The following is a 26269-nucleotide window of genomic DNA, read 5'->3' as shown; positions in this document are numbered from 1 at the left end:
CAACCATAGACTGTATGTAGAGTGGACAGTGTGGCTTTGCCATTTACCATTGTTTGGTTTTAAACCACTATACCCCCGTCACAGGCGCCACAATTGGCAGCTGTTGTGCAGCCAGAGTCTGCGCAGTAGAGACTATAAGGAACACAGAGAGAGTGTGAGTGTAGCCAGGTGACAAAAGCTATATATATATTTTTTCTTTTAATAGTCTAATCACTTCTTGGCTCTACCACCCGACATGTTTTACGACCCCCCCCCCCCCCCCCCCCCCCCGAAAACAACAACAACAAAAAAAAAAACGGCACCTGTCAATCATCTTTTAACGTGGTGTAAAGCCTTGTTTTAACCCCTTATAACTAAATAAAAAGATTTTTTTCAGAAAAAACAAGGCAGCCAAATGAAATCTTCAAATCACCACAACAATCAGAAGTGAAAACATTTCTAAGAGGTATATTCATTTTTTTCAAGTTTGACCACAGCCCACCTGGAATGACTGGAGAGGCAGATTTTTTGTCCTATACTGCAGCCAGCCACCAGGGGGAGCAGTTTTTGTGGGGACCTCACTTTGAGCCATGCAAGCGGAGGTCCAATTTTTTTTTTTACAGTCTGTGGTGACAATATGTGAAGACATGCCTTAGAATAGATTAGAGCTGCACGATTTGGGGAAAAGGTGCGATTTGCGATTAGGTGGACAATATTGCGATTGCGATTGTGCTTGCGATTTAATAAAAAAAGTTGTGTCATGATGAGTCTACAGACATGCTTGGTTATCATGGAGAAAAATCTGAATTGCATGTGCTGACATTGCGATTGTGATTGCGATATCCTCTTTTGCGATTACATAATTGCGTGTGCTGACATTGCGATTGCGATTGCGATTGCGATAATCCTGCAGCCCTAGAATAGATGTTGATTGCTCCTTGGTTGAGATGTGGCTTAGGAAAGGATAAAAAATTCACCCTGTCACCTGGCCTCTCAGGATACCTCATGTCTGAGTTTAATGTTTCCCAAGAACACCGTTTGACCATTTTTAAACCTCAGAAAAACCTCATGAAGCAGGACAAGAACTGACTTTCTGCCATGCATTTTCTTCAGACATCCAGGCAGAGAATGTCTGAGTGTATGGGAATGGCTATATGCACTGTGATTGGCTCATCGAGTTTAAGGGCGGGACTTAGACATAGGTCAATTGTGAGTCTTTAACAGTGAGTGACAATTTATTACCAGAGTACTACACATAGTATTAACAACAGTACACTTCAGTAAAAACAAAATATATTGTTCCACCACTGACACTTTTAAACTGTGTGCTGTACAAACCATAAAGATGTCATTTTTTAACTGTAAAAATTAATGACAATCAGTCTGCACATATATTTTGCCATGTTTTAAAAATCAAAAAATCAAGCTCAGAATCTCTTCAGGAACCCAGCCATAAACTCTGAGTCTGCGTTGAGGCACAGCGTGGTCAGTGTGGTGCATCCTCCGAGGAGCGTAGATGGTGGACTTAGACTGTCTCAGGTCATTTCTGGGGCTGCTGAGTCAGAGTTGAGCTTCAAAGTCCTTTTTGAGCAGCTGGGGATAACCTTTTACTCAAAATACTGTGGCACGTGACGAAGGTTAAAAAGTCATAAAAAGTCACCCTCCTTCCGTTTTCCCATCAGCCCACCTCACCGCAAAGAGCCAGTAGGGGGTGAGAACGAGGCCAATGACATCAAAGAACAGAAAAAGAACATTGAGGACAACACTTACGCAACAACCTCACTCCCTGAGTGCCTGGGGCAGAAGGACCATGATGCCTTGCTGGCCATGAGGGACCAGGCTCGTTTGGTTTCCACGGCGATACAGCTCCTGACCTCCCCCGAGTCTAACTGCCTGTCCTCCTCACCATCCATCTATCACAAGGTCTGCAGCGAGGCAGCAGAGTGTGACCTGGAGAAACCTCAGCCTCACAGTCAGGTACATGTCCTGTGTTTGGAGAAACTGTCCTTCACAGCCCTGACCGGTGAAATCTCTTTTTTTCTTCTTCCCTTTTTTCTTTTTTTAGCTGCTCTTTGGGTGTTTTTAACAAATCTTAGTTATTTCAAATTCAACAGTAGGCCTGCTGTGATGTGTTATTTTCTTGATGTAAGTAATAATTAGAGCAGTATTTTTGATTGACAGAAAATTTATTGTGACATAAATATGTTTTGTTATAATTTATTATTGATGATTTTAGTTGTTAAATTACTATAAACATTTTCATTTTCATTTGCTTGAAAGAGCTTTGAGAAATTTCTGAGTGCTCTTGGGAAAAGTTTCAGCATATTTTGGGGTAAAAGTAATCTTTTCTGCCATCCCTGTCCTTTATTGAGCTTCATGGGACAAAGAGTCCACGATGACCAACAGAATAAAGTTCTCCCTGATGATTCAGGATGAGAAGTCCCTCAAGCTGTCCAGTGAATCAGTTACCAGTCAGAGCCCCTGTTCTTTTTCCAGCTAGTCTTTGTAAACCTCATGTAGCCACAGGGAGGGAAAAACAGTCTCAAAGGCAAATGTTCTTTAGATGCTTTCTGCTCTGACACTTTTTCTTTGACTGATTGCTGCTGTATCAGCTCCATAACATGCCATTCATCAAACAAGCTGTTCCCCTCTTCTCAGTCGGTGATGACTAAGTGATCATTTCTGTTCCTCATCGTTCTCCAGATTTCTGAGCTGTCTGACCTGGCAGACCGGCCTCTAGTCGGTGCTCTGACCAGCAGGCTCCAGGCCCTTCATGCCCAGCTCCAGTGCTTCGTGGAGCAGGTAGACAGCGTGGGGAAACCCTCTGCAGGTGGGAGGGCTCCTCAGGTGGAGGTGGCCTCACCCTGCCCTGGAGACGACCTGGATGGACCAAAGTCTGCTGAGAAGAAGGTAAAAAACAAGAAACACTGCTCTCCTTTTCACTCCTTGTCACTCTGTCTCTTCCATTATTATCTGTTTTTTTAAAGCTTCCTTTTTTGGATCGTTATCTCATTTTGCCGGTAGTTTTGCTTCCTTTCAGTTTCCTTCTTAGTCCACTTCCTTACTTTAAGTTTGGCTGAATAACACTCCCACTTCCATCTGACCATGCTGCTTCAGTTTTTGTCCACTGTGGGGAAAGACGTTACACAGCACGCTCAAATCTGATCCTCCACACACTTCTTAACCACAGAAACCAGGGAGAGATTTAGTAAACACTAAAAGGGATAAATATTTCATTTTGGCTCTGCAGATGATTATCTAGATTATCATTAGGATTTGTTCACGAGAGAGACACAGCTTTGCATCAGTGTTGCCCAAACACTGGGGATTCAAACATGGCTTCAGAGTTCCAAAGAACAGAAATCCCTAAAAATGTTTGTTAATCCTACTTATTCTTTGCCATGCTTACTAAGTTTTCAAATGAAAAATATAGATTTGAAACTACCTTTGTGTTGTGAGTTGAATTTAGCTTTGAGCTGCCTGTGTAAACCTCCTCACACTCTGTCATACATGTCCTCTGCATGCTGTTTAACGTAGTCCTGACCTTGTATCGAGGTGTTACTAAAGGTCTCAAATGGAGCCTGTTTTCTGCATGGACAAAGAAAAAAAGTCAAAAGCACCATTTATTTCTACATTTCTTCATATTGTCATCAACAGACCTAGTTAAAATACAGTCAGGGTTTACTTTACCACCAACTTGTTTACGGATCGTCTCATTTAAAGCTACAGTTTTATCATCTGAGGTACATGTAGGTATGTGAAGACTTGGTATTTAGTCATATTAAAAATATATTCTCATTTCAGTACTTTGAGGAAAAATGAAGTGTATGATAATTGTCAAAAAGAGGTAGCTTTTCATGCCCAACACAAGAACCTGAGTTCTGTACTGTGAATGAACAGTTAATCATTTCAGTCAGTCACTGTTTGATGTACAGGATAATACTATGGCTCAATATAAGCAGAAACAAAAGACGACAGAGCCACACAAACTGTCTGTATTAATATCCACTAATCCACAAATCCTGGGCTCTGACCACAGAAACCAAGCGATCTAGGTTATCCTAATCCATCATTTGTATGTAAAGAAAAAACAGTGCTGAAAGTAACCAGGATTCAGAATAATGACTGAAGATGGTTTTTTTGTTTGTTTGTTTTTTTTTAGCAGATGAGAGCGAAACTGGTTTACACTTCATAAATCACATTTTCAATGTAAAAGACTTCAAAGGTCATCAGGGAAGGAACGGTTCACAAACTCCACTGTTTTGGATCTTATCATGGTTCTCAGTTCGGTTCAGTGTGTTGTTGTTTTTAACCCCCCAGAATAGCATATATCCCAATAACCCACAATTAAAAGTTTTTTTTTTTTTGATTCTACTATGTTATGTATAGTCACATAAAATTTGAAAGAATGAGGTTGTTTGCCTTTTGAAACGTCATTAAAGCTAGATTGATCATTTCAACATGCCAACTCCTCAGTAAGGAAAGTTGGTATTGGCCGTCTCAGAAGTTGCTGCAAGTCGCTAAATGATGTCATCCCCTACTTTGCTAATAATAAGCAGTTTGCATGTAATTGTCATGGACATAGTAGGAGAGAGACATGACACCATAGAAGAGACAAAAAGCATTTAAAAAAATACAAATGAACTTTCTTTTGTCGATTCTTTTTTTTTTAAATCAAAATTCAAGCCTTCTTCTTTGTCCTGGCTTGGGACCAGCAATAATTACCCTTAAGAGTCGAGCACATGCAGGATTCATTTGCATGCAGAGTGAGGAGGACTCGTCTGCCTGTGAGTGTGTTGGATAGGGGAAGGGCTCACAGCAGCACCCACTGCTTGTTGAGGAGAGTAAGATCAAAACATGCTTTCATGTCAGTCTTTTAACAAAATGACGCTAGAATGGCCTGAAAATCACTAAATATAGCGACAAAGTTGCTGAGTTGGCAACCATAAGATAACCGTTTTGTCCACCACTTTCTTAAAGAGCTAACTTTAAATCCAAAGTGCTCCCATACAGCAGAACGATACAACGCCACAGGCACAACCTTAAGCTCTGACTGTCTTCTGCATTCCCTACGTACACAACACACACGTGTCCCTCCACAAGTGTCCTGATGTACTCCTTTGCCTTGTGTTGCGCATGCATTTGATCAGAACGACACACACGTTCCAAACTGAGTCATAAAACAAACAAAGTAAAAACATGAACAAAACCGAACAGTTCAAATATATTCATAAACCGTTCCATCCCTACCGATCGTATATCATGGGTACAGTTGATTAGGTGGGAGGGAGTATTAATGGTTATGAACTACAGAATTTAATCATTTAAAGACTGGATTCAGAAAAGACCTGAACTTGTGGACAATATGATCAATTTCTTTGAAAGCTATTGGCAAATATTATCTGTGGATCATGTTTTAACTCAGAAGTTGTTTTATTGGAATAGACTTTTTTTAATGGATATTGTTTCAATATTATAAACTGCCTTTAAAGCTCCCATGAGAAGTTTTTTTGCTAGATATGAAACAGACTCAAATTAACACTGATGCCTTTTGAGCTATAAAAGCAAATAACCCCATCAGTACACTGATTTATAATGTGACTATTTTTAGAGCCCTAAACCCCCTGAAAGGTGTCAGACAACAGGATGAGAGCCTGGTGTTGAAACAGACTGGTTTCGTGTTTTCAATTTCAGAGCAAAGGGTGTTTTCACGTCTGGCTTGTTTGGGGCTGTAGTTGTGAAAAGAAAGAGTAGAACAGCAGTGCACAGAGGTTAGACTGAAAGCAGAGGAAAAACACATTTCTTTTGAGTTGGCTGATAAAAAGTTTTAGGGAGACTTTAAATGTTAAGACTCCATTAGAGGCCAATTCTGAGTCCCAACACCCCTCCGATCTCCCTTTTTTCTTTCTCCCCTTCCTTTTCTGCATCCCTTCCTTTTTTCCTTCTCCCTCTCTGCACGGGCACCATGATCATTGTTTTTTGCACCTCACCTTCTTGTCCCACCTCTCCTCCTTTTTGCACTTCCTGTCTCTTCCTTCTCTTTATCCAAATCCTTCCTTTCCCCCTGACTCCTCCTTTACTCACCTCACATCCTTTTCCTAACCTCCTTCTACCTCCCCCTCGTCTCTGCATTGCTGTCCCTCCTGCGCTCATGTCTTCCCCTTCTCTTCCACCTCTGCTCACCTTTGCTCTGACTCTCCATCCTGACTGTCTAACCCTTCTCTTGCCCTCTACATTGATCTTCTCTTCCCTCTTTCTCCCCCTTTCTCTCTTCTACCTCCCATTGCGATTTCTCCTCTGTCTGTTCTTTCTTTCCACTCTTCATCGTCCTCTCCTCTCAGCCGTTCATTCTACCCTCCATCCTCCTTTTCTTTCTTTGCTCCACTCTCTCCTTCTCATCTCTGACAAAGATCTTTTTCCTCTACATCCTTTTCTTCGTCTTGTGAGAACCATTGCGAACAATTTCTGTTTGTTTTTCATTTTTCTGGATGTTGTTGTATGGTTGGACGCCATTTTGGTTGAATTGCTTTATTCTTATTGTTGTTTGTCCTGTTTTTACTTTTTCATCTTCATCATTTTTGGTTGTGTTCCTCATATACCCTCCTTCTATCCGTTATTTTTGTTTCTTCGTTTGTTTTTACTTCATTAACTTGCCCATGCATGCATGCAGCAGCCTGATTATAGGGATCAGTCAGAGCCGGAGGTGAAAGGTCAAACTGAAGAGAGCATCCAATCAGACACCAGTGAGACGCAAAAGCAGGAAATCAGCCAGCTGGAGCAGGGAGGGAAGGAGGCAGATGTAGCGCTGGTGAGTGAGTCGCTCAAAATCCCATCATCCACACAAACACAGACACAAACATAGAGAGCTGCAGGGGCCGAACATCAGCCTCGAACATCAGCCTGAGTCTGTCTAACAGCTGGCAGCTTGTAGGTTTGTTCAAGAAACACAACTAAAGCCTGGAGCCATTTTTTTATGTTGATTGTGTCTCTTTGTTTCTTGCTCAAGAAGACAAAGACTGTAGCATTCAGTTTAAACTCAAATTTTTCAGTATTTAGCTTAATAAGCAAATACATCTGATGAGTGAAACAGAAAAGAAAGCAAGGAAGCAAAGCAAAGAAAAAAAGGCTCATTGAAACTTCTCCACTGTTAAATGTAACTTGTTCAATGTAAAACTATGATGTTAAGGGCTGCCTCAAAGTTTTATGTTAGGTCAATAAATTACATTTTTTTTAAACACCAACAGAAGTTATCATGATTAAATCAGATGTCTTGTGTCAACCCTCAATTTGGTTGATTTAGTTAACTCGACTTCTTCAGGTAGTTGTTTAAAGTAATCTATTTCAACTCAACTAAAGGTTTCAGTTATGTTAAACTTTCAATTTTGTTTATATAAATTATATTTGTTAGTTACCTTTACTTCTTCAGGTAGTTTTTTGACATTATAAATCCATTACCCAAACAATCGGTCCTTATAATGCGGTTCAAAAGTGTTTTTGTACCATGGGGCACAGACAACTGTTCATTAACATGGAAGGTGGGAATAACTTCATACCATCTGGTTCAAACCGTCTGAAATCACCTGTAAAGCTGTTTGTTGTGTAGTAGGGTTTCATATCCATAGCATGCCCTCCTTACTTACAGTGACAAAAAAATATTGTAATTCACAAAGGCATTCTGGGTATTAACTTGAAGGCTGTAGCTTCACAAAACAGTTTGAGGGTCCCATATCCACAGCAGGGTTAAAAGAGCTGTAATTGTTGCCCTCTGTGTTAAATATATGATTGTTATAAATATATGATTTTTTTATAGATTAAGGGCTCTAATTTCGTGGCGCAAGCCTGGCGCACCCTGCGCGGTGCTAATTTTGTGCGTCGCACCGCCGTGTGCTGCCAATTTCACAATTTGGTAGACCGTCTGCGCAGAGATGGGTGTGACGGCGCGACAGGGGGAGTTGACGGCGCGACAGTAGGAGGTGTCAGCAGATTCATGTTGGCGCAGTGACAATCTCGTGCCAAAAACAGAGCAGAAAGTGCGCTGAAAGCTCGCCAGCTCCAACCTGGTCTATTCTTGGCGCAAAGCGGAGCGCACCCCCCGCAGCTGTAATTTGGTGACAGGCGCACATGTGTGCACATATCATCAAAGCCTCAGAGGCAGGTTTCCAGAGTGTCAGGCACATTTTAATGCAATAAACAATCACAGCAATCACTATTTAATGTAACTGTCTGAACCAGCATATACATTTATATCTATATTAACTGTCCCGTCACATCTGATGTCAGATTAAAGCCGTTTGTCATAATGGAAAGTTAACCTGACGGCAGCTGGAAGTTTGATGCACATCTTACAATTAAACAATAAACAGCCTTAACATCTGATACTGAGTATATATCTGGTTCTCTCATTTCATTTAATTCAAAGAAAAGAGGGAGAGAAAAGACAAAGTAAAAAGAGACAAAATAAATGTGTGTCACTCAGGATTTACCTGTGATTTCCCATATTTCTCTGTTTTAGTCTTTATTTTTAACCTGATCTAAAAAGATGGAGTACATTATTGTAAGGAGGATGAGGTGGAGACACCAGGAGAGTATACAGTGTATCACCAAAGGTTCTGCTATTTGGCGATGACAAACAAGGAGTGCGGGTGGATCAAAAGTATTCTGAATGGATAAGCCAGCTGTGTAACTGTCTCTTCATTTTGTACTCCTATTAATGACAAAGGAACAGATTACATCTGTCCTGGGAGCTGGCCCACACGGTGACGCACTTCGTGTCCTCTGATGCGCCCCTCTGTCCATTGACCTGCTGCAGGCACAGCGGCTCTGACAGTCTCTGCTACCAGCACTGTTTCCGCGGTGCTGGGGATCAGTCAGACCAATCAGACGCAGCGCTTCGGCCACAGGGCATTTAAAGGCGATGAGAGAGGCTCTTATTTGATTGGTGAAAACAGCGCTCGGCTGTGTTGAACCCACTCACAGGTTTTCTCCTCCCTCTCTGCCATTTGCACAGACGGAGGCGTGGACGTGCACCTCTGCGCTCCTCTGCGCTCCTCTGCGCTCCTCTGCGCTCCTCTGCGCTCCTCTGCGCTCCTCTGCGCTCCTCTGTGCCTTGACTGCACCTCTCTTGGCACTGCAGGAAACTTGCAAAGTGCACCGGTCACACCCTGTCTGCACGGCGAAGGCCGGCACAGGGTAGGTGCGCCTAGGCTTGTGCCTGGTCTACGAAATTAGAGCCCTAAGTGTTAAAGAGTAACCAGTCATCGGTGGATTAGTTGAAACAGTATGAGCTCTGTCAGTGTTACATGACTGGCTGAGTGAGAAGATGCTAAACAAACTATTTTAAAACAATTGAATCATCTTTAGATTGATGCTGAGTGTTTTCTTGTTTGTATATTAAGTCGTTAGCTGAGTAAGAAGCAGTGTTGGGAATAACAGCATTAAAAGTAATGATGCTAATGACGCTGTTCCTTTTTTTACAGTACATTTTTATTCCACTATGATTAATTAATTACTATATCAAACTTTACCCTTTACCATTACTGACAGTGAAATGTGGGGCGTTAGTATGTGTCCAACCTGGCTTGCTCGGACACATGATGATTGGCTAAAGGTAGAGAACAATCTTCTCGATCCTTTTCACCATTTTTATGGTAGAAGTCTCTCATATTTATACATCCTGTGTGGCTGACATCACATCTTGATCAAAAATGAAATAACCAGCTGTGTGAAGGTTTTCAAAGGCTCATTCATTCACACACAGAGGCACACACATAATGTAGATGGAAGTTACTGATGTGGTACTGTGGTAGAAACTCGTGGTAGCAACACGGTGCTGTAAACATACAAACAGTGATTTCACCGTCACATGTGAGACCGGCAGGAGGAACTTACTTTGGTTTAGTCGACCTGTTGCTCGCCTGTCTCCATGGAGGCCAGGCCTGTGTGTGTGTGTCTGCATCTTTATCAGAGCCAGAGGAGGGTGGATTAAAGCAAGAGCTGGAAATAAGTGATGCTGTGTCACGTCAGTGCTTTAATCACTGGTTGCTGAAAAAAGTCTGTGAGTTCAGGTTTTGGTTGGACACAAAACATGACGTCATCCTTCCACATACTTAAAATCAAGATACACTGCCTGGGCAAAACAAGTCACCGCCACCAAAAAAGAAAGGTCACACACTCTTAATACTTGGACTGTTTGGACTGTTTTCTGCTTTGATTATGGCACACATTTGCTGTGACATTATTTTGACAAGCTTCTGCAATGTCACAATATTTATTTCCACCCAGTGTTGGACTAATTTTTCACCAAGGTCTTACATTGATAATGGTTGAGTCCAACCACTGTCAGTCAGCAATCAGTCAGCAATAAGTGACGCTAACCAGAAAAAAAGGCTTCAGTTTGCTAGGTAGCATAAAGATTGAACTCTGGAGCAATGGAAGAAGGTCATGTGGTCTGATGAGTCCAGATTGACCCTGTACCAGAGTGATGGGCCATCAGGGTAAGAAGAGAGGCAGATGAAGTGATCACCCATCATGCCTAGTGCCTACTGTCCCAGCCTGTTGGGGCAGTGCTATGATCTGGGGTTGCTGCAGTTGGTCAGGTCTAGGTTCAGTAACAGTCTGAGCTCAAAGAATGAGGTCAGGTGACTACCTGAAGATACTGAATGACAAGGTTAGTCCATCAGTGGGTTTTTTTCTTCCCTGATGGCACGGCCATATTACAAGATGACAACGCCAGGATTCATCAGGCTCAGATTGTGAAAGAGTGGTTCAGGGAGCATGAAACATCATTTCCACACATGGATTGGCCACCACAGAGTCCAGACCTTAACCCCATTGAGAATCTTTGGGATGTGCTGGAGAAGGCTTTGCTCAGCGGCCAGACTCTACCATCATCAATGCAAGATCAATTTTTTGGGGGGGCCAGGCAGTGTACATTTTCCATCTTTAAACTTTGAATAAATCCAGCGATCTGTTTCCCTTTGCTTCCTGACTTTATTCTATTTCAGGTACCTAATCTTGCCTTTTGGTGTGAAGATACTGTGAGAAACTTTCAATACAGGAGAGTATTAAGCCCTGTTTACACCAAGCAGGCCAGTATGGATCAGTACAGTTTGGTCCAGGTTGGATCAGTAAAGCCTGATCTTGTTTGTATTTCCACAGCCAACCACGCCTTTCTTGGAAGGCAGTGTGTAAGCTGGATGCTGATAGCTGCGACAGCTACGTTATAGCGTGACAGCATAGCAGCACAACACAGTGTATACCGCTAACAAATCCAACAAAGAAGAAAAATGTTGCACAGTAAACAAAGAGTGATGCCATTTCTGCATGGGAAGTGACAATTCTTCTGACCAATTAAGAGACTGCAGGGTTTCTAGCGCCACCTTCTGGGGTACCAAGACAAACTGAAGTCAACCGCTTGATGGAATTGGGGCTTTAGGGCAAGGGATGATGGGGAAATAATTAGGGGAAAGCTATTTTATAATAAGACACTTTATGAAAAAAGCAATTCTGAGAAGAAAAAATGACATTTGGGAATTAGAGATGAAGGAAAAGAGAGGATTTGTAAACCCACAGATTATAAGAACAACTGGTATAGAGGAATGTTAAGCGTTATGTGCTGGTTAAACTTGCACATTACATTACCTTCCGCTCAGCTAATACAATATGGGCTAATATTGATTGTCTGCAAACATTTTTGACTACATCTGCCTACGTGGTGTTCTTTTTCAACTTTCATATGCACTGATCTTAGAATTTAGCACATTCTTACAAAGAGCACAGCTGGCTGAGATAGAGCAGCCCCTCCTCTTTTTGATACCTTAACCTGCATAAACTAATTCACACCAACAGTGGGAGAAGACCTGAGCCCAGACTGTGTGTGATCTTTGGATATTTAAAGAAATTGTTTCTTACTGTGGCTTCTTGTGATGTTATATTAGGAGTCAAGATGACTTCAGGAGGTTTTGTTGATGTTTCCTTCTTTGTTGTTGAACTCAGTAACACCGTAACATCATCAGAAACAAAAACACTGGCACTGGAGTCGTTTAGAAACAGAGGTCAGAGTAGATCTGGACCACACAGGACTGCAGGGAGCCAGGATATGTTCTGGGTGGAGGGTAGGGTGGAGGCCGACCCGGTGGAGAGTGAAAGAGGACATTAGTGGTACAGCAGCAGGTCGATGTGTGGCCCTCAGTCAGCAGCTAAATGAGGCGTGAGAGAGGAGCTCTGTGTCTGTGGTCGTACAGTATCGCGTGACGGCCAAGGTGTGATTTAAAGGGTGTTCCAGCACAAAAGTGCCATGTCATGCTCTTTTTACTCTAAGAGGTGTCTCCCTTTTTCATTTCCTTGTAACACTCTGTTCCCTCCCTACTCCCGAGGGATCCTGTGGCTGCTTGAAAAGCCTTGGATCAGATCTTTATCATTTCAATTGTGTAGCAATTTATAAAATCTGTAGTGTCAATGATTTTGTATGAAGTTATATTTAAACTGCTTTGCTTGAAGGGCGTGTACAGTTTTTAAATTGAGCATTATGATTTACTAAACCAGACATGTTAATATTTGTTGTGGTGTGAAAAAATAGAATTCAAAATTCTTTGTTTGGGTCTTCAAAAGTCGAGATCTTCTGCCTCTTGTTTCTTGACAGTAATTTGTTTCCTGAGGTGATTAATGTTTCCTTCTTTCTTTCACTCATTTAATTCTTATTTACCTCTCTCTTATTATCCTTCTTCCCCTCACCCCACTCATACTCTGCCATCTCTTCTGCTCTCCCACCCAGCCCACCGGTGACGTCCAGGCTCAGCTGTCCGAGGCAGAGGTTGATCTCAGACCTCAGGAGGAACTGGAGAAGGAGAGGCAGGCTCAGAGAGAAGCTGCTCTCAAACTAACACAGGTCAGTTTGTGTCTGTGTGATTTATAAGTGCCTTACATTTTGTGTTTTAAAGACCTGCAGGTTACATTTTTAGAAATGACCTGCAAACCAAACTAATCTCACAAACCAGAGACAAAGAAATGCCACAGTCTTTGAAGCGATGACTTTTGTTGTATCCATGTTCAACTTTTTTTAAAAATATTCATATTTCTTGCCTTAGAGAGCACATCCTGACCTATTTTCTGAATTCCCTGCTTTGTGAACACAAGTTTTGTGAGAGGACACTTAGAAATGGTCCTGCTTGACTCATCACAAACCAAACAAAAATAGTCTTCACTTCAGACTCACCCTGATGTTTTTTCCTCTCGCAGCTCCAGGAGGATCACCAGAAGGCTCTGCTCCGCAGGGACTTCCAGCTGCAGAGCTTGGGCCTCCAGGCTCGCCTCCATCAAAAGCTGTGGAGTCAGGAGAGGACTCTGCTGGTCCAGGAGTCTCAGCACCTCAAACAGGCCTTGTTACTGCTCAGCCTCAAGCTGCGCTGCTTCCTCAAACAGTGGAGGCTGGGCTGCAAGAAAGATGCAGAGTGGAAAGATATCTTGGAGGTACGGGTGGAATTGAAAATATCTCTGCTTCCTTTATCTTCCACAGGAGTGATCAGTTCTTGAAAATTTGATTTAAAAATCATTTTAAAGTAGAAGAGCACTCAGAGCGCGCATACGTCCACCAAGCATATTGTGATTGTCACCAACACTTTAGTCCTACTTTAATGTTATACTCCCTTTCAGCAGACTGTCTGCTACAATTTGGTGTTAGTTGCAGGTTTGTACCATAATTTGTTTCCTGACAGTGTTGAAAAATATGATGACCCAGTGCATATTTCATATTCTGGATCTTAGTATATAATATTTCCAGGATCTGGATTGTACTTTTTCATCTGTCATAAATTATGGTGACCTTGTCTTGTATTGTTTTGTAAAACAATCCGACCATTTATCTTGGTGTTATATACACATATGGTGAAAACAGCCGTATCTCACAATGATAAAGAATCCTTTGAAAAGGTCCTGGATCCAGACGGTGATCCAGATCACCTCCAAAATTTAATCACTTCTTCCTTATCCCATTTTGAACATTTCCCGAAAATTTCCTCAAGATCTGTTTGTTAGTTTTTGAGTTATGTTGTTCACAGACAAACAGACAAACTCTTCCAAAAACATAACCTTCTAGGCGGAGGAAGCTATTTGTACCTTTATTTTTGGAAAGAATTCTGCGCCCTTAATATCCGTATTAGAATTTATTTTGTGCCTTAAAAGTGTTGTTTTTGGTGAAATTCAAACAAATGATATAATATGTAAGTTTTTGTTTCATGGATAATTGATCGGGAGTACTCTGTGGTGATTTCTTGTTTGTTTGTTTGATTTTCTTAGATGAACAGCCTGAAGGACCTCTACCTCCTGTTAGAGGAGGACAACCTGACAAGCCCCGCCCACCAGACTGACAGGAGAGCTTCTGCAGACGCACAACCGCTCAGCCCAACCATCAAGGTTGGTAGTGACACACACACATTAACAAACTCAAAGGTTGTAACATAAACACTCATGCATATACTTGTCTCTTTATGTAGTCAAGCGCAGTGAGCAGCACCTTGGCAGACCTGAGGGTGGCGCTGCAGGATCTGAGCGGAGAGTTGAGACAGGAGAGACAAGGCTCCCAGGAACTCACTCAGCAGTTTGCAAAGGCCAAGGCATCATGGGAGGTCGAGAGGACTGAACTGAAGAGCCTGGTCACACAGGTGAGGAGTGTGACTATAAAAACTGAGAGACAGAAGAGAAAAATTGAAGCAAGACAAAAATATCCCACAGCTTTATATTAAGGAAGGGTTACTGTGCTTTCCCATATTTAAATATTATTATTACAAGGTAACAATGCTGGTTGTTCTAAACATGTGCAGATTTTTAAATCTGGTCAATGGTTGGGCCTACCCATAGCTTTACCTCTTAAGTTTGGTATTTCAAACATTTCATCAAAATTTTCAAAAATTCCTAACTTTCGCTCAGAGACGGCGGACAAACCAGAGCTCATAGTGTCTGAAGTACAAAAATACAAGTATTTATATGATTTTTCACACAGAGATCACTGTGATAACTGTGATGAACACTCCCTGCTGTAAAACACTTGTCAGAGGAGGGGAATCGTCAAAAAAAAATGTTGCAGACAGTCTAAACAACTTCTTCCACCCAAGCTTCGTACAGTAGTAGATGTGATACACCGCTCCCTGCAGTTGTGGAATGAAAATTACATGCGGTGTTAAAAAGCATAAAAGCCACACAGGTCCTCTCATGCTGATCCTGTGCATCCTGTTTGTGCAGTGCATACCCCAGCCTTTACAGGCCTCCAGAGGGCCGGCCAATCAGAGGGAAGGGGTTTTGTGGAGTTGGGAGTCTTAAAGAGACAGCAGCTAAAACGAAGCATGTTGAACAGAGGCTGAAATAAGGGTTTAATTAAAACTGTAGATCATGTAGAGCTCCTACTGAGAAACAAGCCTGGCAGTGAAAAGCCTAAAGATCACAACGCCTGCCTTTAAAGAGTAATATTCTCACCATGTCAGTGTTGCATTAAATGTCAAAAAGAAATATCTTATATTTGAAATGCAGTTCAAATGGGCCCAAGTTTCACTTGGAGTGTATGGCTTGAAGTTAAATCACTTTTAATAGACCCCTATTGCTCTCTCAGAGTGCTCCATTGTGTTTTTTGTAGAAAAAAAAATAACTGCTGAGTTCTTGTGTTGGAAGCAGACAGTGGCCCTGATGAAGAAAATGTCAGAAATTCAGATCCCACACACTACAAGCTCTGGCTTATCCATGAATCAAAAAGGCTGATGTGGTTTGCTTTGGTTTCACTGCATTTTCCAGTGAGAGGACACATAAATTCACTGTTAGTAAAAAGCCTTTAGACGCGCAGAGGGTTGGGCAAAGCTTAAGTGAATTTGGACCCAGAGGAGACGGGTGCTTTGGGAAGATTGGACAGCATGGCCTTCGCAGTAAATCAGCGAAAGAGCAGGCTGTCTATCCACTACGGAGAAGTTATGACCACTAGATCTGACAAGTAAAAGCAAAACAAACGGATTGAATCTTTAGCTTGCAAACTTTCAGGCTTTTTAAATTCCTTTCAACAGGCAGCAGCTGAAAGATGGATGATCTGCAGGTAGTCTGTTATTCTAACAAGTCTTATACCCCTATCTGCTTGTCCTTCTGTCCATCTGTCAACTTTCTTGAGACTGAGAGTGTTGGTTTTAATTTTTATCTCCTCTCCTCCTCCTCTGTTTTGTGTCTGTCTCATAACAGCAGCAGACGCAGTAATTGTCTGAGCGTTAATTAAGAGCCTTTGAGACAAAGCACAGCCTGTGTGTTGCCGTCCTGTAATTGAGACAGAGAGAGCGATAAAAAGAAAGGAAGAGAAACAAGGACAGGCCTGTTAAAGGTTGGCAATTAGAAAAGGCTTTAAATGTGTACCAACATCTGGTCCCTGAGTTTGCTGCAGGCACCTTTCTTATTATGTGTTCCTCTCTTGTTAAATTTTAAATATCTGTGATAACTGTTTTTTTTTTAACTTTTCTAAATTTGTTCTTGAACTGTTTGCTGTCTTTTAAGGCAGGATCATACCTTCAACTGACTTTGATGTCTTTGTTTTGGGGATTTTAATGTTTTTATTAAGAGAAAGAGGATAGGGGTTGGTGGTAGAGGAGGGAATGAGCACATGATGAAGCTGGCATCCCCAATTTTGAGTGACCAGTCAGCTTGAAATGTGAGAAGCAGTCATACTTTTTCAAATATCAGTCAAAACATTTGAATAATAGTGTCTCCATGTGTGTAAACTTGCTGTGTTTCAATAGTTTTCTCTAGTCTTCCAACCAATATACCTGATATTCACCCATTCACACCACATTCACACACTCATGGCAGAGGCTGTTGTTTAGAGAGCCCATCATCTCATCCATGGCATCACAAGCACTTTGGGGTTAAGGGTCTGGTTCAAGCATGTGGCAAATAGATGTCAGAGGCTCACACAGGAGGACGCAGGAGTCAGAGAGATTCAAACAGTCTTTAACCAGGAAAGGGTTCAGTACATGGGTAATCCAAAAAGTCAAGCAGAGGTACAAAGTCCGCAGGCAGAAGCAGTAACACGAACTGGAAACAGGTCGTACACGAGGAATCAGAAAACTAGAATGCTGGAAAATCGAAGAACACTCTAGTGATAATCTGGCAGGGAGTGAAGGAACACCCAGGGTTTAATACCAACAGAGAAAGATACAAGTTCACACAGCAAAAAAGAAAGTGGTCAATGAAAGAAACTTAGACTGGTGGTCCATACATTAAACAGTGGGACCCAGGACCAAACCCTCTACATGTTGGCTGAGTTCACATGAAGTCAGTATTTGGGTTAAGGTCAATATTCCAGTTTCTGAAACATTCGGATTAACCCTTTTTTCATGCATGAGCAAACAGGGTTATTCCTGTTTACATGGTATCCTGATCAAAACAGCGACATCTCGATGCACGCACATCATGGAACATCATGATGCAGTGCCCGTCATTTCAGATTTGTCTTCCTGTATCCATAGCAACAACAACAGCAGCAGCACAGCAGACTTCCTGTACTCAAAAGACCAAGATTCCTTGCAACAGAACATGGTCAGAACACAAATTAATGTTCTGTTGGATGGGGATATCTGATGACCAAAATATTGAGTTAGAAAAGGAGTAGCATATGATTGTTTTTTAGGTTTTTAAAAACCATGAGGGTTATTGGTGTTTACGTGGCTGTGCACAACCAGGTTGTAGCTAATATTATAACATTCTGAATATGTAAGGGTGATTGACTGCGTGTAAATGCAGCCACTGATTGAAAGATGAGCAACTTTTTCATCTCTATTAATGATATATCATTAATAGAGATATCCTGATCAGCATTTTTTGCCCTTCATCCCGATCCGGATTACTTAATATTGAGTATCGGCCAATACCGAGTGCTGATCTGATTTTAAGGTTTGGACATAAACTTTGCTGAAGAAGTAAGAAAGTGAAGTAGTGCAGTTTTTTGTTTTGTGTGTTAACAATACAGAATAGTAAAAAACAATAGTTCAAGCTTATTAAGTCCATTTAACTTAGTCCAGCTAGTTTTGAAGCCCGTCAGTAGGATCAAAATACCACTTATTTTTTAAATGACTGGCATTTACAAGCCATTTGTCCACTCAAAAAAATGAAAACTCTGGGGTAATCGTCAGATTCTCAAGTGTCTGAGGGTACCTGAATGTATCACATATGAAGCTTGAAATATGTCTTAACATGACGCAAAAGACAGGAGAATTTCATCAACATGGCTATCAATTTCATGTCTTCTCAGAGAGAATTTGCATTGCATTCTGCAACATTTGCAGAAAATGACCGGTTTGCTTGCTAAATTCTGTCTCGGTTTTACTGATGCGTTGGCTTTATGACGGCTAATGTGATGATTGGTTGACAGGATCAGCTAGCATTCCGGATCACCGATACTTTAAAAATGCCAAAATCGCCCGATCCAATTATAAGGATCAGGATTGGGACATCCCTAATTGTTGATAGATCATTCACCCAAAAACCCGCACTCAAAAACTCCTAAGGGAATGTTTTGGACGGATGGACCCACACAGTACATTTAAAGAGGAGGTATTGTGGTTTTCCATGTTTTAAATATAGATATTGAGTAACACTGCTGGATTTTTTGGAGTAAGCTTGTGGAAATTTTCAAACTGCTACATATACATATGTTGTAGAAATCCCTAAATCTTTCCATTAAAATCCTCAAAACCTCAAAAGCCTTAAAGAAACAGCAGCTCAAGTGAAAAGTTTCAGTCAGAGGCTGAAATAGGGGTTTACTAAAACCATTGTGGAAAAAAAAAACAGATTTTTTTTTTCTTAGCTGTCATCATGTAAAACTACTATGGGGATACCAGAGGGGCAGTATTAAGCCATAAAAAAGCAGCATACCCCCTCTTTAAAGAGTGGGTTAAAGCCACAGTAGTCCTAAACAGAACACTATTCAAGATTTTATGGATATATAGGAGAGATATCCAACTACAGCAATAAACCAGAATACATTGAGATAATTATCCATTTATGATTTATTTAGAGACAATAAATAATTGATTTAGTGCAGCAACATGAACAAACAAATCAGTTTTCACATAGTACAGTTAGAAAATGAAATTACAGCCTTGGACAAGAAGAATGGTTGAAGAAACACACAAAATAAAATCAATACTTATTATTTCATTATTAGGAATCCTTGGTGACATTGGTACAGTTTATGATGCTCCATAACTGTCGCAGTAAAAACAGATTTTAACCACAATCCTCCTGGATTCTTCCAGTGTTCTGACTGCGCTGATCTGAAGGTTTCAACACATAATTCTAAAATTAAATTACCCCTTTGTGAAGCCATAAATGTCCTTATTGTGAAAGAGCCGAACAATCCCACGCTCTCAGCGCTGTCATTACTCAATGTCTTCATCAGAGAGGCTCTGCCCTCATGCTGTGGTCTGCGATCATTTGTCTTCTGATTGGTTTGGCAGCTTCATTGGTAGCCAATAGGAGATGAGAGCCGTGTTTTGAAGAGATAACAAATTCTGCTTCTCCCTGAATGAAACAAAGCTGCAGGTTTTTTTGACGAGATAACTCATACATGGAGGAACCTTCAAAGTAAGATAAAATCACAAGCCTGTGATTTATTCTCAATGAGCAGTCTCTCAAAATGAGTTTCCTGTTGTGTTGTGAAATCTAAAAAGCTTTGTATTGAAACAAACATTGTTTTTAACATTATCTTGCTATCAGTTAGCTGTCTGTAAAAGTGTTTGCAGGGTGAGTTACCCTGGCCTAGATTCCACAGCTGAAACCTTTTTCCCCTGCCAACAAAACACTCTGTGAAGTATGCCATGAATCTGCCCCAGCGGTGTGTCAGTGAGGTAGTGTGTGCGAGACATCCACCAGCCAACCGAATCATATCTGGGCCAACGAGTCCTGGCAGCGCGCAGCAGCTCATCCAGCTGTTTCTTTGTCCAACAAGTCAACTCAATTTCAAACTCTGTCCTCTGCCGACACATTGCTTGACAGGAAATTATCTTATCTATTCAGCCTGGTAAACAAACAGCGTCAGTGAAGGGGAAATGATATCCAGATCTTTAAAAGCAGGCGGTATAACACATGCCTCCTTTTTATTTTTCCTGTGCAGTCATCCATCCTGACTGTGGGACTGGTTACAAACACCTGCTTTGTCTGTGATGACACCGATTGAGCAGCTGGAAGCTGTAATTGATCACTCATCACACCTGTTGAATCCATCTCAATCAGGAACATGGGGGTGTTGAAGGGGCTGGAGGAAAATAAATATTTCTATGTCTCAAAAGGATATGTTAACTGGTTTTCTGAATGAGGCCTTATGTTTTTTTTTTGTTTTTTGATTTTTTTTTAATTTATCTAACACCTGGAAACCCTTCCAGATGTTACTCTGCAAAAACAGAAATCTACACAACTTTGTCAACATAAACAATGTCTTGTTTCGTTAAAAATTGTTTTATTTGACTTAACATGAGCCACGTTCACCCGAAAAGTTCAAAATTGTCTAATTTAAGACATTTACCCTCTCAAGGCAGACATTGCAGACTTGCAACAGCTAATTTCTAGTTACCTAATAACTCCTAAGCCAAATTTTGAGAGCCTCTTTTCTCAGAAGTACCACTGCAGAACTTAGTCGTGCATTAGCAACAAACAGTTTCCCACTATCCTAACAATTGGCAGAGCTGTGTCACTTTTAACATCGCTGCCTCCTTCGGTTTCACCGAAAAAAAAATTAAAAGCATCAATTTCATGTAAGTTTCACTACCAACCTCCATTAATTACACACCAATTAGTAGATTTAACCTCCTCCGGGTTCTTCCCTAGGGGTAGTTTTATTGCAATGATGAAGCATCCCAGAATGCATTGCATGTGAAGGTCTCTCTCAAAAAAAGTCAGAATTGTATATAACTATCCCATATGATATTTTTCTCCAAATGTCTTTTTTTTCTGTTACTAAAACTTCATTTGAGCCTGAAAGGGTTGAAAGAGAAAAATGACCCTGAATTGATTTTTTAAAGAGTAGAAACAATCTGCCATTGTGGTAAGAAGAATGTATTATTTGGATTTCTTGTAAGCTTTTCTTATCCTATTTAGAGACTTTTTTTGTGGTCCATATAAATCCAATTTTATGATAGATCATGTTTAAATACAACAGCACACCTGACCAGAAGTGCTTTTCAGTCAGAAAACACAACAGCAAGACATGACACGTTAAAGCCAAAATGAAATGTGCCAAAATGTAGAAATGCAGCACTGACAAGTTTTAAAAGTTACAAAACGAAAGTGTGTTTTCTGAAGTTAATATATATATATATATATATATATATATATTTATATATATATATATATATATATATATATGTATATATATATATATATATATATATATATATATATATATATATATATATATATATATATATATATATATATATATATATATATATATATATATATATATATATATTATATATATATATATATATATGTATATATATATATATATATATATATATATATATATATATATATATATATATATATAGATAGATAGATAGATAGATAGATAGATAGATAGATAGATAGATAGATGGATAGATATATAGATATATAGATATATAGATATAGATATATAATTTAAATTTTTTTGATTGGAATTTTTTTTTTTTTTTTTTGGGGGGGGGGGGGGGGGGGGGGGTTAAACTCAGAGGAGAGGACAGTTTGATAGAGCAGGAAACAGGCTGAGTGTGGGGAGAGTGACATGCAGGACAGAGGCCACAGGACATATTTGAACCTGGGTGAACCTCATGGAGCTAGACCTAGCTAGGATAGGCTACCACTAAGCCATCTGGGCCTCTAAAAGTGTGTTTTAAGACCTGTCCAAAGAACATGAAGTGAGGAGGCCAACCTAACATGCATAAACAGTTTAGGGGCAGCCTGTCAGGATAACCACAAGAACTAAAGAGAGGAGGACTCAGCCGCAGATGGAAACTAAAAAACCTTTATTTTAACCAAACTCAAAATTCAAAAACTCAAAAAACTAACAAAAGAAACAAAACCAAAAACACTCAAAAACTCAAGAGGAACCAAAGCACGGGGAGCACAAGAGACACAAATGAAATAAAAGAATGAAATAAAAGCATGTGTAACCTTTTCTAAATCAGTAAAAGATATAAAGAACTTCACTTTGGATAAAAGCCTCAGCGGGCAGAAGCAGGAGTCAGGATTGGGCTTTTTTATTAAGGGTTGCAGTGCTGCATGTTCAAAGCTTTGGGCATATCACCAGGAGTGAGGCTGCTGTTGACCAAAATTTGGAGGTTTGGCCCAAAAGTGACTCAGAGTTCTTTTAAAAACCCTTTCTGCAGACATTTTATAGTTCATATTGAGTTTAATAAGATATATTTTTTTTACTAAAAATAACACATGAACGCACGCTTGGATTTCAGTTTTTGCAGTGTCGTGTGGCTGCTGAGAGTTGACATTTTGAATCATCAATAATTCTTAAAGATTAGATTGATTAAATTCTTATAAGTTTCATGTCAACAAACAACTTTCAGACTCTAAAGTCCACATTCCTCTCAGAGTTGCTGCTGGAAGGTCTTGGGTATAAAAACAAGCAGCCAAACATCTCACCCGTTGAAGGAGTGAAGCACGGTCCCTGGCTCTGGTTAATTATATTTCTTTTTATGTGCACTTCTCAGAAACTATAACCTGCTATCCACTGGCTCCTGCAGCATGAATTTAAACCTTTGCAGATTCTCCAGAATTCATCAAAGTGACTGTTCTTTAGTGCATCTTTGTTTATTTCTCTGCTGGCTCTTTCACAGCTATGCCCACTTTTTTTTTTTTTTTTTTTTTTTTTTTTTGGTGAGTGCTTTCACAGCTAAGGCGCCAAAAGTGCAGCTGGAGGTGATATAGGCTGAGTAGTCAGCATCAGCTCACACGGAGACTGCAGTTATTTTGAGGCTGAGGCTGTCTTTGGAACTCACTCATGTTGTTCCCCTCTGTCTCCGCTCCTTGCCTGTAGTTACTTTCAGACTCTGCTCCTTTGGACCAAACATGAAGTCTTAACAATGTTTGGAAGTACAGGATCAAGTGCCTCTGGCAGAGAAGAGGAACATTCACATACACACCAGAGCGTCTGCTGGTTACATGACTATATTTACCATCCACTGTGTATCATCTCCATACATTATGTAATATCTAGGTTATGGTGTTATTTATATTCCTGGCACATACTTCATCTCTGGGGAATGTCGAGGTTTCTGCTGCTCTAAAAAGCTGAGGGGTGGTGAAACGAGTGATCATAGAAATATCTAGTAGCAGAAATGAGCTTCAGGCTGTTACACTGTAATTGCTCTAATTATGATTTCAAAATTGTTTTCTACAACAATATACAAATTAAAGTGTTTTCATTAATAATTCATCCTTTCTTTCTTTGGATGGTGTGTGCAGAACATTACATTGTCTGCCTGATAACACAATCTGAGCACAGGATGAGGTGATAAATTAATTTCGCTATTCCTCCTAACCTCCCACTCATCCCCTGAATTCTCCTGTGCATTTAATGTTTGTGCTTTTGTGGCATCATGTTTTTTTTTTTTTTCTGATAGATTCTCTTAAACGAGCCCCCTGGTCCTCGCTTGGTCATCAAAGTTAATTAATAATCCAAGCCTTTATCTTCCAGGTCTTGGCTGAATAAATAGAAGTAATTGAACTTGCTAAATGGTGAGTATCCAGTCAAGAAGCAGACGCCTCTTGTCAACCAATAAACGCAGCTCATGTAGGAAAATGGCCCCCCTCTGAATGCATCAGCAGTAAACCTTGTTAAGACACGGGCCTCGTTATGCCGCGCTCCTCATTAACAACACACTGTTGCCATAGGAGACAGGAGCTGGGCTCGAGGTGCGTGTGATGTGCTACGATTGGCTGTTCCATTAGCACCGTACACAGACGCCTCTGCCACAGAGCAGGATCAAAAGAGGCAGGGAGAGGATTGATGGGTCTGTGGTGGTGGGTGGGTGGGTGTGTCTGTGTGAGTGCGTGTCTCTGTGTCAGATTGATGGACCTGCTCGTCTCTGCTGTGTGAGCTATGGTGCTAAAAGACAGGAAGAGGGAAAGCAGAGCTCCTCATTAAATTTTAAGCAATCCCACTTACAGGCTGTGTGATAGCACGCTGAATTTATGGAGAGCGTGAAAAGAGCATGAAGGAGCTCAAAATAGAGGGCGAGGAAGAGTGTGGATGAGAGAAAAACAAAGGGTGAAGAGGATGGATGGAGGGGGGAGTAGAAGAGGATGAAATGATAGTAAACAGATAGTAAATGCGAAGTCTGAGCCAAGTATTTAAACATGATTTATTCATGTCACTTCTTAAAACTTGCCTTAGTTAAAGCTCTTAAAGTCAGTACAGACTGAACCACGGTCACGGTCAGGGCTAAAACTAGTTTCATTTCTAGTGAGTAGGATAGTAAATTGGGGCCTTATTAACCTTTTCAACAGTTTTCAGTAACTGACTTGAAAATGGTGATAAATGCGGGTTAATCTAAATTGATGGTCTTTTCTGGCGACAAAACGTTACCTGCCATCTTTCCCAAAATCACCACGGCTCAAGGGGCAGAAATCAAAATTGTGACCTCATACAAGTATTTGGGTATCAACGTTGATAATAACCTGTCATTTAACGCGCACATTGACAGTCTTGGGTCTAAAGGTGTATTCACATCTGTGGCTCATTTGCTTTGTTCTGATTCAGGGGCAAAAATGAGACAATTGTTGTGATTGTCACTTGGTTCGTTTGTGTTCACAAGCCAAAAGTCTCTTGCGGTCTCACGTGGGATTGATTTTTTCTCTCATTGGTCAGAAATCATACCCGGAAGGCGGGGAGTTTTCTTATCTTCATGGAGCATCAACAACGTGTGTGGCTGGTTTGCATTATGGGGTTTATCTGGCCAGGGGCGTATTTAGTGGTTTGAGGGCCCAAGGCAAACCCAGTCAATGGGGCCCTCCATGTCCTTGTAACTCATCTTCCTCAGAGCTAGACTGGCCTTCCCTGGGTCCACTGTCTCTTTCCCAGAATCAAGGCATGAGACAGTGTAAATCTGGTACAGGGTAATTTAACATGACCTGATGCATTTCCTCAAGTTCTGTACTTTAGCTTGACTTTGAAAAAAGTGAATACATAATTTAGTCCACTTTGTCCTGGATTTGAAACCTATTGTGGTCAATTGACAGCTCATTTGTCCCACAGTGGGGAATTTACAGAGTAACTGTAACAAACAAGAAAGTATGAAGTGAAAAACATTATAATAGGTAAATATTGAAAAAAATAATTTAGTAAAGAAAAAATGTGTAAATATCAAGAACAACATAAAACTGGCAAAAAATCTACTGAAAGAGGTGATATTTACAGTTAGCATACTTTTTGGTACTATTATTTTAACGTTAATGTATTTTTATTTGACCCCCTGTCCAGTGAGTTATGTATCCAAAAAAGAGATTTTGTACAATTATGTTTATCACCAACTCAAAAAGTTTGATTTTGAGAAAACTATCCTATTTCCTGGGCTAGATAAAGTCCTTAAATCCTAAAAGCCTTATATGTTTATCTCAGATCTCAAAGCAATATTGTTTTTATTTCCCACTTGGTTGAAAACAAGAAAAAAAATGGGGAAAAAAGTGTTTTTTACCACTTTCTTCCTGAATCAAATTTTCAGATGTGTTGTAACATGGAATAGCCCATTGAGTATGACCTAAATGTGAGCCACAGTTATAAGTCAGTTGTGCCAGTTGCTGGGGTTTTTGTGTTCTCGCTGCACAGGAACCGCTTTATACTTATGCTTATGCCTTCATGCTTATCTTGAAATTTACCTTTTTCAATTTCTTTTTTCTGGAAGAATAAAATCTTCATCCCCTTCAAACCTTACTATTGTCTTAGCTAGCTTTTTTGTCTCCATCCAGGTAGAGATGGGTACCTTACACATTTGGAACGATACGGTACCAATGCCCGGTACCTAGCAATCGGTACCGGTACTCAACGGTACCAATTTTCGGTACTTTTTTGTTGTTATGTGGTAAAAAAAATATTTATTTGTTTAACAATAAAATATATTTTTTTTTTCAATTTAACATATTTATTCTTCAATATAGAACCTTGAAATGCTGTGTTCATGTCCAGCATGGAAAATCACCTACTCTTCCACTCCCTCACAGTCACAAGGATGCATTTAGGTACCTAAACATGGTACATTTTGACTCTACAAGAATCGATACCCAG

The 26269-nt window shown here is 40.4% G+C and overlaps 1 protein-coding gene across 4 annotated transcripts in view; it reads left to right on the top strand.

Moving 5' to 3' along the window:
- The window catches only part of mtcl2 (microtubule crosslinking factor 2), a 161599-nt gene that overhangs the window by 112182 nt on the left and 23148 nt on the right, over nt 1–26269 (top strand). For 2 of the 4 annotated variants that reach the window (XM_074680908.1, XM_074680906.1), the window contains exons 9-15: nt 1662–1956; nt 2683–2889; nt 6650–6787; nt 12752–12865; nt 13216–13446; nt 14272–14388; nt 14469–14636. In XM_074680908.1, coding sequence (XP_074537009.1) covers nt 1662–1956; nt 2683–2889; nt 6650–6787; nt 12752–12865; nt 13216–13446; nt 14272–14388; nt 14469–14636 — 1270 coding nt within the window. The remainder of the gene's footprint in view (nt 1–1661; nt 1957–2682; nt 2890–6649; nt 6788–12751; nt 12866–13215; nt 13447–14271; nt 14389–14468; nt 14637–26269) is intronic. The other 2 variants (XM_074680907.1, XM_074680909.1) reach the window with 2 other exon arrangements.

This window comes from Halichoeres trimaculatus, unplaced genomic scaffold, assembly GCF_033239565.1.
Source record: "Halichoeres trimaculatus isolate MK-OKI-2021-1 unplaced genomic scaffold, fHalTri1.1 fHalTri1_scaffold_11, whole genome shotgun sequence".
In the NCBI taxonomy this organism is placed as follows: Eukaryota; Metazoa; Chordata; class Actinopteri; order Labriformes; family Labridae; genus Halichoeres; species Halichoeres trimaculatus.
This window is presented reverse-complemented; position numbering and strand designations above follow the sequence as displayed.